General features: G+C 39.0%; 1 protein-coding gene across 3 annotated transcripts in view; it reads left to right on the forward strand.

Annotated features, from left to right (window-relative positions):
- Nucleotides 1-278: 278 nt before the first annotated feature.
- Nucleotides 279-15,494, forward strand: part of PRDM16 (PR/SET domain 16) — a 796,061-nt gene continuing 780,845 nt past the window's right edge. For all 3 annotated transcript variants that reach the window (XM_069741567.1, XM_069741569.1, XM_069741566.1), the window contains exon 1: nt 279-395. In XM_069741567.1, coding sequence (XP_069597668.1) covers nt 359-395 — 37 coding nt within the window. In that variant the 5' untranslated portion in view covers nt 279-358. The remainder of the gene's footprint in view (nt 396-15,494) is intronic.

The raw sequence follows: 15,494 nt of genomic DNA on the forward strand, positions 1-15,494 counted from the left end.
TCCCATAGAGCAGACATATTCCCAGTGACTGGTACCTGGCTCCACAAACATGCCCAATCCAGGGGCCGATCGCACTGGGTAAGATGTGATTTCTCTTAAAGAGGCAGTACAGAGCTGGAGCTAGAGAGCAGGGAGGGAGAGCCGAGGGGGGAGATAAGTGATCTGAAGAGGACAAAAAAAAAACCCGATGATGATGATGATTACACTGGAAACTTTCTTAGTCCTGGCGAGGGTGTCAGATTGAGTGCTCTGTGCGCATGTGCAAAGGTGTCCAAACTGACAATGCTTATGAGATGAAGATAGTGTGTAGCTTGCTTCTGGGCTCAAGGAGGAGAAGAGAAATCTACGAGCCGACAAGATGAGATCCAAGGCGAGGGCGCGGAAACTGGCCAAAAGTAAGCCGCTGTGTGTGTGTGTCCTGTGCGATCCAGTGATCCCTGCCGGTGGATCCCTGCAGACAGATGAGCCGGTGCACGGAGCTGAGGCTGGTGCCCCCTGTGCAGAGCCGGGCTAGCCTCCTCGCCATCCCCGGGCTGCCCCTGCTCCTCCACCTCCAGCCCGGGACCCTGAAAACGAGGGCAAACAAGGAAACTTAACGAAAAGTTGACGAGAGGGAGAGCAACTTTTTTTTTTCTTCTTCTTCCTTTATTGAATCCTTCCAAGTGTTGTGAAATTATATTCCTGGCTGTAGAAATAGTGGGCGCTAGAGGGCTGCCCAGGACGTAAAGAAGAGAGGGAGCAGCTGCAGCAGACTGCACGGCAGCAGGCAGGGCCAGCCAGGCATCCCGGATCCGGCACTGGATCTCTCTGGATCTCAGCGTGCAGTGGATCCTGTGGGATGGCTGGGGGTGCACTGTGCCTTCACACTGGACCTGGGAGCCGACATGAGGGTCCCCATTACTTCACTGCCCTAAGCTGCACCACTCTCTGCTGTCACCTGGCGCTTACTTTCACTTTCAATGGGGTTTATGTTCACTGATTGCTGCAAGGAAGGGGAGTGCTGGCACTGCAGACCAGTGTGGCTGGAATTGGAATGGTTTTCATTTTATTAATGTTAATTAATACTTTTAAATTGTGTTTTATATTTGTTCTTATGATGCTAATTATGAATAGAAAAGATATTTCTCATATACCGGTATATATAGTCTCAGGTGAGGTGTTTAATTTATATATATATATATATATATATATATATCTATATATATCTATATCTATATATATATATCTATATATATATCTATATCTATCTACATATCTATATATATCTACATACATCTATACATATAATCTATATATATCTCTATCTATCTATATATCTATATATTATCTGTCTATATATCTATCTATATATCTATATATATAATCTATATAGATCTATATCTATTTCTATTTATCTCTCTCTATATATACCTATATATATATATCAATACCAACCACCACTATATATATATGTATATAATTTTTTTGTAACTTTCGTCCATTGTAGATAGAGAGTGCAGCTCTGAAGTGCAGCAGCAGTAATGCACAGGGCTGTGTCTGCAGCTGCTGTATTATCCAGGAATGTTCGCAGTTCAGTCCCACATTAACCTGCTCACTTCATTTACACCAGCAGTTATTACAGGCGCAGCTGTTAGGAGAGCGGAGCTGTAATCAATGGTCAGCTCCAGGGCCCAGTAGGACTACTGCATGAAATAAAAGGCTAAAATAATAGAAAATAATATGACTCCTATTAAGGACCTACATAAATGGCACAAAATTAATTAGATCTTTTTTTTTTAGAAAAAAAATACCTTTCTTTATTTTATTTAAAATAATCAATTTGGAAATATTACAAAAGTATATTTTAAAAGTTTTGCTGCACTGTGAGCTACTTTCATAATATAATTATTATTTATTATTATTATGCAGATTATTGCAGTCAGGTTTGGGCATTTTTCCTGTGAAGGCGCCGTGGCAGTGTCGCCATTGGGGGCACATGTTTGGAGGAGTCTCCATCTGCGGCCGAGGGTCTCTGATACGGGTCCTGTGATTTTGGGAGAGTGAGGACTGATTAGAATCAGGTGTCTCCTCAGTACAAGGCCCCAGCGTTTTATGGGGTTTCTGAGAAGGATTTTAGGGATCACAGTTCAAAACAGTAGCCTGGAGCTAAGGTTTCTCCATCCCCAGAGACTGCAGAGGAGGAAAGCAGGAGCAGAGCCGCACATACATATATATATATACAGGATAATGTGTACATATACATATGTGCACATATAGGTGTCTACATCAGAGCTGGCTCACCTCCTGTGCTCCCCCGTCCTGTGTGTTACCTGGCTCTGTCTGCACACACACTACACACACTACACACACCACACACTACACAGCAATACACACACTACACACACTACACACTACACACACTACACAGCAATACACACACTACACACACCACACACACTACACACTACACACACTACACAGCAATACACACACTACACACACTACACACACTACACACACTACACACACTACACACTACACACACTACACACACTACACACACTACACAGCAATACACACACTACACACACTACACACTACACACTACACAGCAATACACACACTACACACTACACAGCAATACACACACTACACACTACACACACTACACACTACACACACTACACACTACACAGCAATACACACACTACACACTACACACACTACACACTACACACACTACACACTACACAGCAATACACACACTACACACTACACACACTACACACAGTACACACAGTACACACTACACACACTACACACAGTACACACTACACACTACACACTACACAGCAATACACACACTACACACTACACACACTACACACACTACACACACTACACACACTACACACAGTACACACTACACACACAGTACACACTACACACAGTACACACTACACACACTACACACACTACACACAGTACACACTACACACACTACACACAGTACACACACTACACACAGTACACACTACACACAGTACACACTACACACACTACACACACTACACACACTACACAGCACCGATGATGGCAATCTCCACTCTGCTGCATCTGTATCAGGCTCTATCTAAGCATAGGTGTGGGCTAAACTTATAGACATCGCTAATCAGTATAAATGTAATATAATAGTGCATATATATATGTATGTATGTATATATATATATTTATATATAAATATATATATAGAATGATGATAGATCTATGCCCCTGTCTAGATAGGTGGATAGACATATATACTGTATGTGTGTGTGTATATATATATATATAGTATATATGTCTATCCACCTATCTAGACAGAGACATAGATCTATCATCATTCTATCTATCATCTATCTATCTATCTATCTATCTATCTATCTATCTATCTATCTATCTATCTATCTATCTAATCTATCTGTCTGTCTAGATAAAAAGAAAAAAAGGAAGGCAGCACTCCATAGATTTCAGGTGAAAAAGTGTGGTTTTTATTCAGACCCACATGGAATAGCAACGTTTCGGCTCACACTGAGCCTTTTCCAAGTCTGTCTATCTATCTATCTATCTATCTATCTATCTATCTATCTATCTATCTATCTATCTATCTATCTATCTATTATCATCTATCTATTATCTATCTATCTATCTATCTATCTATCTATTTATCTATCTATCTATTATCATCTATCTATTATCTATCTATCTATCTATCTATCTATCTATTATCTATCTATTTATCTATCATCTATCTATTATCTATCTATCTATCTATCTATTATCTATCTATTATCTATCTATCTATCTATCTATCTATTTATCTATCATCTATCTATTATCTATCTATCTATCTATTTATCTATCATCTATCTATCTATCTATCTCTCTATCATCTCTCTATCATCTATCTATCTATCTATCTATCTATCTATCTATCTATCTATCTATCTATCTATCTATCTATCTATCTATTATCATCTATCTATTATCTATCTATCTATCTATCTATCTATCTATCTATCTATCTATCTATCTATCTATCTATCTATCTATCTATCTATCTATCTATTATCATCTATCTATTATCTATCTATCTATCTATCTATCTATCTATTATCTATCTATCTATCTATTTATCTATCATCTATCTATTATCTATCTATCTATCTATTATCTATCTATCTATCTATCTATCTATCTATCTATCTATCTATCTATCTATCTATCTATCTATTTATCTATCATCTATCTATTATCTATCTATCTATCTATTTATCTATCATCTATCTATTATCTATCTATCTATCTCTCTATCATCTCTCTATCATCTCTCTATTATCTATCTATCTATCTATCTATCTATCTATCTATCTATCTATCTATCTATCTATCTATCTATCTTCCTTCTCTTTCTCTCCCATTATATATATATATATATATATATATATATATATATATATATATATATATATATATATATATATATATATATATATATGGCTTTTAATGTAGCAATAGCTTCACACCAATGATAGGTGCATGTGTCACACGTGTCAGTCATGAATGTGCAGGTAATAAAATGCCTTTTGTACAGATGATCTATTTCTTATTATTAGACATTGATGGTGGTGTTGATCTGCCGCCATGTAACAGCACTCAGCCTTTTATCCGAATGTCTTCTTGCAGACTGTCAGTGTGGGGCATTTCTAGGCTGACATTGCTCCCCATGGATGCTGCAGGTGATGTCTGTGCAGTGACAGGTGGGCACAGTCCTGGCACCTCTTGGTCACAGTGGTGGAGGACTCAGTGTCGGGGCTGCACCTTCTGGTTCTTGACACTTTGGGCTTCAGCTCACTCGGAAGGTGTTTGTTCTCCATTGTGCTCTCCTCCAGATCTTAGCCTTGTAACCACATGCTTCAGTCTTGGGCATTTTTTTTTTCTTATTTCATATATTATTCTTTTGCTTTATGGTTATTGCAGAACAAATAGATCACAAGAGTAAATATTTATCTGTAAACAGAACCTTCCTAAATATGTCTGTACTAGATACATAGATAATTTTCGGTTACAAGAAGTTGCTTCTGCAGATCCCCCCATGTAACCCCCTTTAGTCCTCTGCTAGGTGTGTAGACTTCACAGTGAGATTCTGAGGGAGAAGTGTTTTTTTGGGGAGGAGGACAAGCAGTAGAAACATTATTTAATTTTATGCTAAAACAATATTTCTCTTGCACAGAAAAAAAAATCAGTAATTTTCAATTGTCAGGAATTTCAGATCAGTTGTAAAATTACAAGAAATAAGATATTGTGACAGATGAATTAGAAGTGACTATGGACACTGGCCACTGAATGAGGGGTGGTGAAGGAAGTTTACTGATGTTACTGTCCTTAGGAAGAAGGGAGCAAATAGATTTCATTTTATTCATTCCATAAAACCAAAGAATAAAAAGTGATGATAATAATAATAACAATATTTCTCATCATCATACTGTCAATGATAATAATAGTAAAATATCAATGTTATAACACAATATTGATTCTATTAGAAATGATGACGCTCTAGTACTGGTTTTTTCAGCTATTACTATTAAATGAATGTTACTGTTTCTGTTACTACTGTTAATAAGAATAACAAAACAGCAGTAAACTATCACCTGGTTTATTATTAACATTGTTGTAATATAATGTAACATTACTATGCTACCACTAACACAACCATTAATATTATCAGTAACTAATCCATACCCCTCTTCTTCTAATAATAATAATAATAATAAATATAAGATTATTATTAATACAGTGCTCTCTATACATTAATGCTACAATTATTATTATATTATATAGCACCATCCTCCATGGTTTATTCATATGTGAGCCAGAGCTATAATATCTCTCCATGGTTGTGGGATGAGGGTACGGAGAAGCTTTTTAACTTCGTCACCTTGTCAGGGAGAGGCAGGATTGGAACAAGGATTGTTGGTCTGATTTTAAGACTATCCATACTTTCGTTTTTTTTTTTTTGCTGGAAATACAACATCCAGGGCGATTTTTATTTATTTATTTGCAGGGCATGAAATAATCATTTCTCCACCATTAGTTATTTTACATATAGTTTATCTTTACAGTTGCAATCAGATGGTTACTGCATCACATTAGTCTCTGTATTGCACCATTGTGCCTGCCTGGTTGTGTCATTGGAATCAATAAATATGGTGCTAGATGTATCTGTCATTATATCACATAGGAAGGGTTAATACAGTAAGTTATGATAGGATGCGCTTTAATTTGGCTTGATTTGTGTAGTACTGAACTCCATGAACACTCAATGATGTCTAGTCATATATTAATATATATATATATATATATATATATATATATATATATATATGTGTGTGTATATATATATATATATATATATATATATACATATATATATATATAATATATAAATAAATACAAATATATATATGGTGTATATATATAATATAAATAAATACAAATATATATATATATATATATATATATATATATGGACACGTATATATATGGACACACACACACATATATATATATATATATATATATATATATATATATATATACTGTGTATATATATATATATATATATACAGTATACGTGTGTCCATAGTGCAGTCATGAACCTGTAGGTCTCTCTAGGTCTCTACATGGAGACACATACACAGATCACTCAGCAATGCCCGCCGGTGCTGCTCTACCATAGCTACTCTCCAGCCTCATGTTCTGACACTCTTTGTACAGTGCTGCACTCATTGCTGACCATCTGGGCCATGGGCACATCCTCCCAAATGCCTCCTTGTTGAAACGCACTCATTCAGCATCTAGTTAGCACCCAACCTAATATTTTACCGTGTCCCGAACGTCTCCAATGAATGTTATTAACATCCCTTCTATTTATTCAAGCAATTAGAGGATACTAAGTGTTTCTGTTCCAGTAATCAAGTAGATGTATAATTAGGCTCAAAGGAAAAAAAAAGTAGTCTGATTCTATAATTCTGCCGCAGTTTGTTTTGATTTTAATCTAATTTTGGGTCCGGTAAATTGTGTGCTAACAGGGTGAACGTGTGCAGTGTTGTGGGTGGCCTTACACGTCCCATCGAGAGAAGCCCTGGGGTGAAACATAGGTTGAAATGTGGAAGAGAATAGATTCTTTTTTATTGTTTGCATGATGTATCACAAATGAGCTTATAGCATTTATACTTATCTCCCAAGTGTCCTGTCTTTTTACCCCTCTCTTCGCCCCATACATACCCCTCTCTTTGACCTGGCTAGATGTGCATTATTACACTTACTGTATTGTTGTGAAAACTATCTGACTACTTTCTTACTTCACGACTCACGCATGTCGGTATTTCATCATTTTATTTTAAATGAACATAAAAATGTCCTTGTTTCGATCTAACACCATTTATAAGTGTCCCTATTTGCCCACCCAAAATGTCGGTAGATATGTATACAAGGGCCTAACGGTGATATATCGTGATCTAGTCCAACGCCATCAAGCTCTGGAATTATAGCACGAGTGTTAATGTTTTCCCCTAATCTACAGCTCATTGGGGGTCTATTTGGGACCCATATCTGACCGTACTACAACACAGAGGTGAAGCTCCAAGCTCCCGAGCCCCATCGCAAACTCTATAATAGGCCCACACCTATCCGGCACATGAACGCCATAGGGCCAACTTCACACCTTCATGTTTCCAGTACATGTGGCTTCCGTTTTTTCATGGATGCCACATGTAAATATTATAACCTATGCTTCTGTGCACATGTCCATGTTTTTACACCGAACGTGTGTCCCTGCAAAATATAAGGAGACATGTTCGGTATTTATAGGCAAGGGCCAATACAAGTTTATGGGTCCATGAAAGATAGGTGCAGCACACGGATGACATCTGGGTGCCTTCCATGTGCGGCACGTGTTTAACATTGCAAAATATCAGAGAAGTTTTGTCATTTAATTATTTGTTTAACTATACTGGAAAAACACCTATCGTAAAAAAAAACCAGACACACTGATGACACACTGACAGTAAAAATGGACACACGAGTGACACACTGATGGTAAAAGTGGACATACAGATGAGACACTGATGGTAAAAGTGGACATATGGATGACACTGATGGTAAAAGTGGACATATGGATGACACTGATGGTAAAAGTGGACATACGGATGACACTGATGGTAAAAGTGGACATATGGATGACACTGATGGTAAAAGTGGACATAAGGATGACACTGATGGTAAAAGTGGACATACGGATGACACTGATGGTAAAAGTGGACATACGGATGACACTGATGGTAAAAGTGGACATACGGATGACACTGATGGTAAAAGTTGACACAGATGACACTGATGGTAAAAGTGGACACAGATGAGACACTGATGGTAAAAGTGGGCATATGGATGACACTGATGGTAAAAGTGGGCATATGGATGACACTGATGGTAAAAGTGGGCATATGGATGACACTGATGGTAAAAGTGGGCATACGGATGACACTGATGGTAAAAGTGGGCATACGGATGACACTGATGGTAAAAGTGGACATACGGATGACACTGATGGTAAAAGTGGACATACGGATGACACTGATGGTAAAAGTGGACATACGGATGACACTGATGGTAAAAGTGGACATACGGATGACACTGATGGTAAAAGTGGACATACGGATGACACTGATGGTAAAAGTTGACACACGGGTGACACACTGATGGTAAAAGTGGACATACGGATTACACTGATGGTAAAAGTGGATATATGGATGACACTGATGGTAAAAGTGGACACAGATGACACTGATGGTAAAAGTGGACACAGATGAGACACTGATGGTAAAAGTGGGCATAAGGATGACACTGATGGTAAAAGTGGGCATACGGATGACACTGATGGTAAAAGTGGGCATACGGATGACACTGATGGTAAAAGTGGACATACGGATGACACTGATGGTAAAAGTGGACATACGGATGACACTGATGGTAAAAGTGGACATACGGATGACACTGATGGTAAAAGTGGACATACGGATGACACTGATGGTAAAAGTGGACACATGGATAGCACTGAGGGAAAATGTGGACACACGGATGACACACTGATGGTAAAAGTGGACATACGGATGACACTGATGGTAAAAGTGAACACATGGATGGCACTGAGGGAAAATGTGGACACACAGGTGACACTGATGGTACAAGTGGACATATGGATCACACACTGACGGTAAAAGTGGACACACGGATGACACACTGATGGTAAAAGTGGACACATAGATGACACTGATGGTAAAAGTGGACACACAGGTAACACACTGATGGTAAAAGTGGACATACGGATGACACTGATGGTAAAAGTGGACATACGGATGACACTGATGGTAAAAGTGGGCATACGGATGATACTGACTGTATAAGTGGACATACAGATGATACTGATGGTAAAAGTGGACACACGGATGACACTGATGGTAAAAGTGGACACACTGATGACATACTGATGGTAAAAATGGACACACGGGTGACATACTGATGGTAAAAGTGGACACATGGATTGCACTGATTTTAAAAGTGGACACATGGGTGACACTGATGGTACAAGTGGACACATGGATCACACACTGATGGTAAAAGTGGACACACGGGTGACACACTGATGGTAAAAGTGGACACATGGATCACGCACTGACAGTAAAAGTGGACACATGGATCACACACTGACAGTAAAAGTGGACACATGGATGACACACTGATGGTAAAAGTGGACACATGAATAATACTGATGGTAAAAGTGGACATACAGGTGACAAACTGATGGTAATAGTGGACACATGGATGACACACTGATGGTAAAAACGGACACATGGATGAAACACTGATGGCAAAAGTGGACACATGGATGACACACTGACGGTAAAAGTAGACACACGGATGACACACTGATGGTAAATATGGTCTCATGGATGACACTGATGGTAAAAGTGGTCACACAAATGACACACTGATGGTAAAAATGGACACACGGGTGACATACTGATGGTAAAAGTGGACATACAGGTGACACTGATGGTAACAGTGGACATACGGATGACACTGATGGTAAGAGTGGAGATATGGATGACACTGATGGTAAAAGTGGACATACGGATGACACTGATGGTAAAAGTGGACATACAGATGACACTGATGGTAAAAATGGACATATGGATGACACTGATGGTAAAAGTGGAGATATGGATGACACTGATGGTAAAAGTGGACATACGGATGACACTGATGGTAAGAGTGGAGATATGGATGACACTGATGGTAAAAGTGGACATACGGATGACACTGATGGTAAGAGTGGATACACAGATGACACTGATGTTAAATACAAAATTCCAGAGCAAAGTGCACACAAATAGAAAATAAATAGGAAAATTCAGGATACAAAATAATGTTGTACTGGGTGCACTACCGGACAATGCGAGATGGACGACTCGGAAATTAAGATAATTAACAACGAAAAAAGAACTCAAACAAATATCCAATATTTTAAATAAAGAAAATATTTATTCAAGGATACATAAACCATAAGGAGGGGTGGGAGAGTACCAAAGAAAGAGGGGGCAACCTGGGGGACACTAATTGTCTGAAACTCAATGTAAATAAATACAATGTGGCCAAAATATTATATCATAATGTGATAATATAATCCAATAAAAAGTCGTTATGCCACAAGAGTGAAAACGCAGTATAGTCTAATCAAGAGACAAGTACAAATGTATGTAGGCATTTCAGGAGTTAAACTGGCATGCACTAAGTTAATCGTATAAGGGGGCTGAAATGAGGCTGCTAGTCGCCAAGCATATGTATGCATCCATAGAGTATAGTGCAATTAATTACGTCCAAAAGCCACCCAATATAGAAGTCTAGCACTCAACTTCAGTAACCGTAGAAACGATTTTTATTGGTAGCACAAGAAACGTTTCAGTCCCTTGGGACTTTCATCAGTCACTACAACAACATAAAAAAGGAATATAACAAAAAAAGCAGTACATCCTGTACAAAAATAACTAAAGTATATACAAAAGAGATACAAATAAACAGACATGGTAAACTTGAAGTTTAGGTCATCACTAGAAGCAACGCAAATATCATTTGTGGATGTGTAAAAGAGGAAATGATAGCAAATAACCCCGCTGGGTGTCAATATGATAAAAGAACGTGACTAGGCCCGGGGACGGGACAAGGCAGATAGATTGAAGCAAGGATAAACATATCGTCTTCCCCTCCCAATCCAGCTTCCTCAGGTAAACTTTCTCTGCTCCACCGGTATACCCCTCTCCCTGGTCCATTCTGATATCTTCTCCCCTTGTTCTCCTGCAGCATTGCGGGTGTTCTACCCGATAGGTGATCATTCCCTACTATATTTCCTGTGCTCTCAAGGTATTATTTCTTGTTATATTCACTTTTTACCACTCTTCCTTATCCGTACACGTTTGGTACATTCACTTCTGTGTCTTTTCTACAGCCTTGTATCTATGCTACTAGGGCGTTTTACCTATGTAAGTATTAGGGGGTCTCCCCCGGTTTCCCCATACCCTGCCGTCATCTGGCCCTTATATGCCTTCTTGCTCCTCTCTTATTTTAGGCGCCATAGTCAGCGACATTTTTTCAGTTTACTCCTACTGACCCTATTGGCCTTCATAGGCACGGTATGTGTGTCCATCTTCTGGATGTATTCATTGTTCCTATTTGCTCTGCTCAGCCTATTGGCTCTTTCACTATTGCTCATTGTGCTCACACCCTGCCTGGTTGTTTTCTATCTGACTCCGCTCCGTTCCACTTTCCAGATTGGCTCTTATAGGCACGATATGTTTATCCTTGCTTCAATCTATCTGCCTTGTCCCGTCCCCGGGCCTAGTCACGTTCTTTTATCATATTGACACCCAGCGGGGTTATTTGCTATCATTTCCTCTTTTACACATCCACAAATGATATTTGCGTTGCTTCTAGTGATGACCTAAACTTCAAGTTTACCATGTCTGTTTATTTGTATCTCTTTTGTATATACTTTAGTTATTTTTGTACAGGATGTACTGCTTTTTTTGTTATATTCCTTTTTTATGTTGTTGTAGTGACTGATGAAAGTCCCAAGGGACTGAAACGTTTCTTGTGCTACCAATAAAAATCGTTTCTACGGTTACTGAAGTTGAGTGCTAGACTTCTATGTTATATGTATATTGATGGTTTGGGAACCTAAGTCTTAGCACCAGTTTTGTAGCAGTGCACACGGTGTTTTCTCTCTACAAAAGCCACCCAATAACTTACCTTATGCTTGCAAATCCTGAGTACCCGGTATGTGCCCTGCCCCGACGCGCGTTTTGGCCTCTGCCTTCGTCAGGGGGGACACTGATGGTAAAAGTGGACACACTGATGACATACTGATGGTAAAAATGGACACAGGGGTGACATACTGATGGTAAAAGTGGACACACGGCTGACATTTATGGTACAAGTGGACACATGGATCACACACTGACTTTAAAAGTGGACACACGGGTGACACACTGACGGTAAAAACGGACACACTGATTGTAAAAATGGACACACTGATGACACACTGATGGTAAAAACTGACACACTGATGACACACTGATGGTAAGAATGGACACACAAATCACACACTGATGGTAAAAACAGACACATGGATCACACACTGATGGTAATAATGGACACAAGGGTGACACACTGATAGTAAAAATGGACACATGGATCACACACTGATGATAATGTATAATGTGTATAATAATATAATGTGTATAATGCGGACCTGTGGAGGAGGCCTAATACTGGTGTTGACCAATGTGGCCGCGTCATCTTTGTGTCTCTCTGGCCCTTGGCCTTGGGAACGACTGCTACCTCTGCACACAATACTACAGCAGCCCTGGCTATCTGCTCATCACAGACTGGGATGTGGAAGGATCTCAGGAATCAATGAATCAAACAGACATCTTTTTTGCTTTCGCAGCCTTAGGGTATGTGCACACGTTGCTGATTCCATTGTGGATTTTTCCGCACGGATTCTGCTGAATCCACAGGTAAAATGACCTGCGTTTTACCTGCATATTCCCTGTGGGTTTTCTGTGGATTTTGTGCAGATTCCACCTGCGTTTTTACACCTGCGGATTCCTATAATGGAATAGGTGTAAAACGCTGTGGAATCCGCGCAAAGAATTGACATGCTGCGGAAAATAATCCGCAGCGTTTCCACGCGGTATTTTCCGCGGCATGTGCACGGCGGATTTGGTTTTCCATAGGTTAACATGGTACTGTACAACGCATGGAAAACTGCTGCAGATCCGCAGCCAAATCCGCAACGTGTGCACATACCCTAAATGAACGTTTTCACTCCTGGTGGTAGGTTTATCAGTCCTTAAAGTGACGCTCTGTCCTATAGGGTATTTTATTTGCTTATAGTCATTTATTAACATATAGGACCACAAAGCTTAAGATTGTAAGAGCAGCTGCTGGTATCATTCACATGTAGGTAGTGAAATGCACTGGAATGTGTGATATCAGGTAGGAAACATGGAGGGTCAGGAATTTTTTTTTTGGCCCCCATCTTTGATTTACATGGTAGCCAGATGCAATGGTGGTCTCGGCTGGCCACTCTCTGCGTAAACTTGTGCATTAGAAACGTCTGCAAGACTTTGTACACCTCTAGGGGTTAAATCCCCCATACCAACACTCCTTTTAGCTCGACCTCCTCTACGGTGTTTGCAGAATTCACGTTGGCTCATGTTGACCCACAGCATAAGCTCTGTGAAATTACCCCTTCCTCGCCGTCCACCTTCTTCTGAAGACATCCCCCCCCCCCCAAAATCCTCTCTCTTCCACTTCCACACACAGGCACATGTCCACAAATTATTTTACAAACCCATATTATTAGCCTAAAGCGGCCGAGCATATGTGGAGTATGTAAAACGTTCACATGTGATGTAACAGATTGTATTTCACAACAGTGCGGCCGAGTAATTCAAAGCTGACGCTCAATGTAATTTTATACCAGGGATGGAACTACCAGGGAGCTGGCGAGGAAGAAAACGCCACTTTCCGTACTCCAACTCCCAGCAGGGCAAATAATCTGTGTACAAACATCCATTGTGTGGAAAGATCAAAGTCATATTAAAAATGTGAATAATTGTCGCTCTCATCGCTGTTCCTTCGTGGGCTTCACTTATTGAGTCTGAGCAGTATTATTTTTATAATCAATATTATATTATTATAGTTATTATATTATAATTATTATTATATTATAATTATTATATTATTATTACATTATAATTACATTATTATATTATAATATTTTCATTATTATATTTGTAGCATAGTAGAAATATACCATAACCATTTGGAAAAAGTCCATCATATACATTATTATAACGTATCCTATCCAACTTATTATATTCTGCCATTAATCCATGTGAAGCTAAATAGAATTGTTCGATTCTTATCCACAAAAAAAACCGAATGAGCTTTCATCTGTATTTTCATCCGTACGCTATCTGTATGTCTGTCTTTTATACTCACCATGGCCTCGGTTTTTATATCAGCAGTTAATAAAGTTTATAAGACCCAATAGTTTCCTATGTTCAGAATTGCAATGTATCCGTAGTAATCGGATGTTATGCCGTTGATCCGTATGTGGTCTGATTTTTGGTGGCACCTATAGATGTGACTATGCCAGGCTCATCCAGAATACAATACAGAATAATGCCGGATGAGATTGTGGACATTTGGTCCGGGTGAAAAATCTGTCATGTGAACAGTCCAAATGAATAACATTGGTCTGAGTGCTGTCCGTGTGAGGTCATGGACAGAACTTGGACTAAAAACTAATTTGTGTGCCCATAGCCTTATATATTATAACTGACCCCCCTATAGCCCCTATCACATACTGACCTACCAGCCTTATTAAACTGCATGTTATAAAACTTCCAATACCTCTGTAATACACTTTTATTAGACATTGAAATATTCTATAAAGTATCCTATTCCCAGTGGTGGACAGAAGTGGCCCCTGTGCAAAAACAACATGTGAGCTCTTCGTAGCCCAAAAGCTCATCATAATGCACAATTCCACCTCCCTTGGAGGTACTAGTGGCTTCCTGACCTCTTGGGCCCCTGTGCAACTGCACATGCTGCAAATAATGATATGTCCGCCCTTTCCTTTTTCACAATAGTATACACCGATCACCAACAACATTAAATCCACCAGTCTATTATAGTCCAGAAAAAAACAAAAGTAAAAAAATACTGGGGCACCTTTCTCTTCTATTTAAGCTAATATATACTAACGGATGCAATTACTATGGTATGTCTTTTTTTATCTGAAGAAGAGGGATATTCTGTTGAAATGCCTTATTTTTAAAACAAATCAA

This window comes from Ranitomeya imitator, chromosome 10 (genome assembly GCF_032444005.1).
Source record: "Ranitomeya imitator isolate aRanImi1 chromosome 10, aRanImi1.pri, whole genome shotgun sequence".
NCBI lineage: Eukaryota > Metazoa > Chordata > Amphibia > Anura > Dendrobatidae > Ranitomeya > Ranitomeya imitator.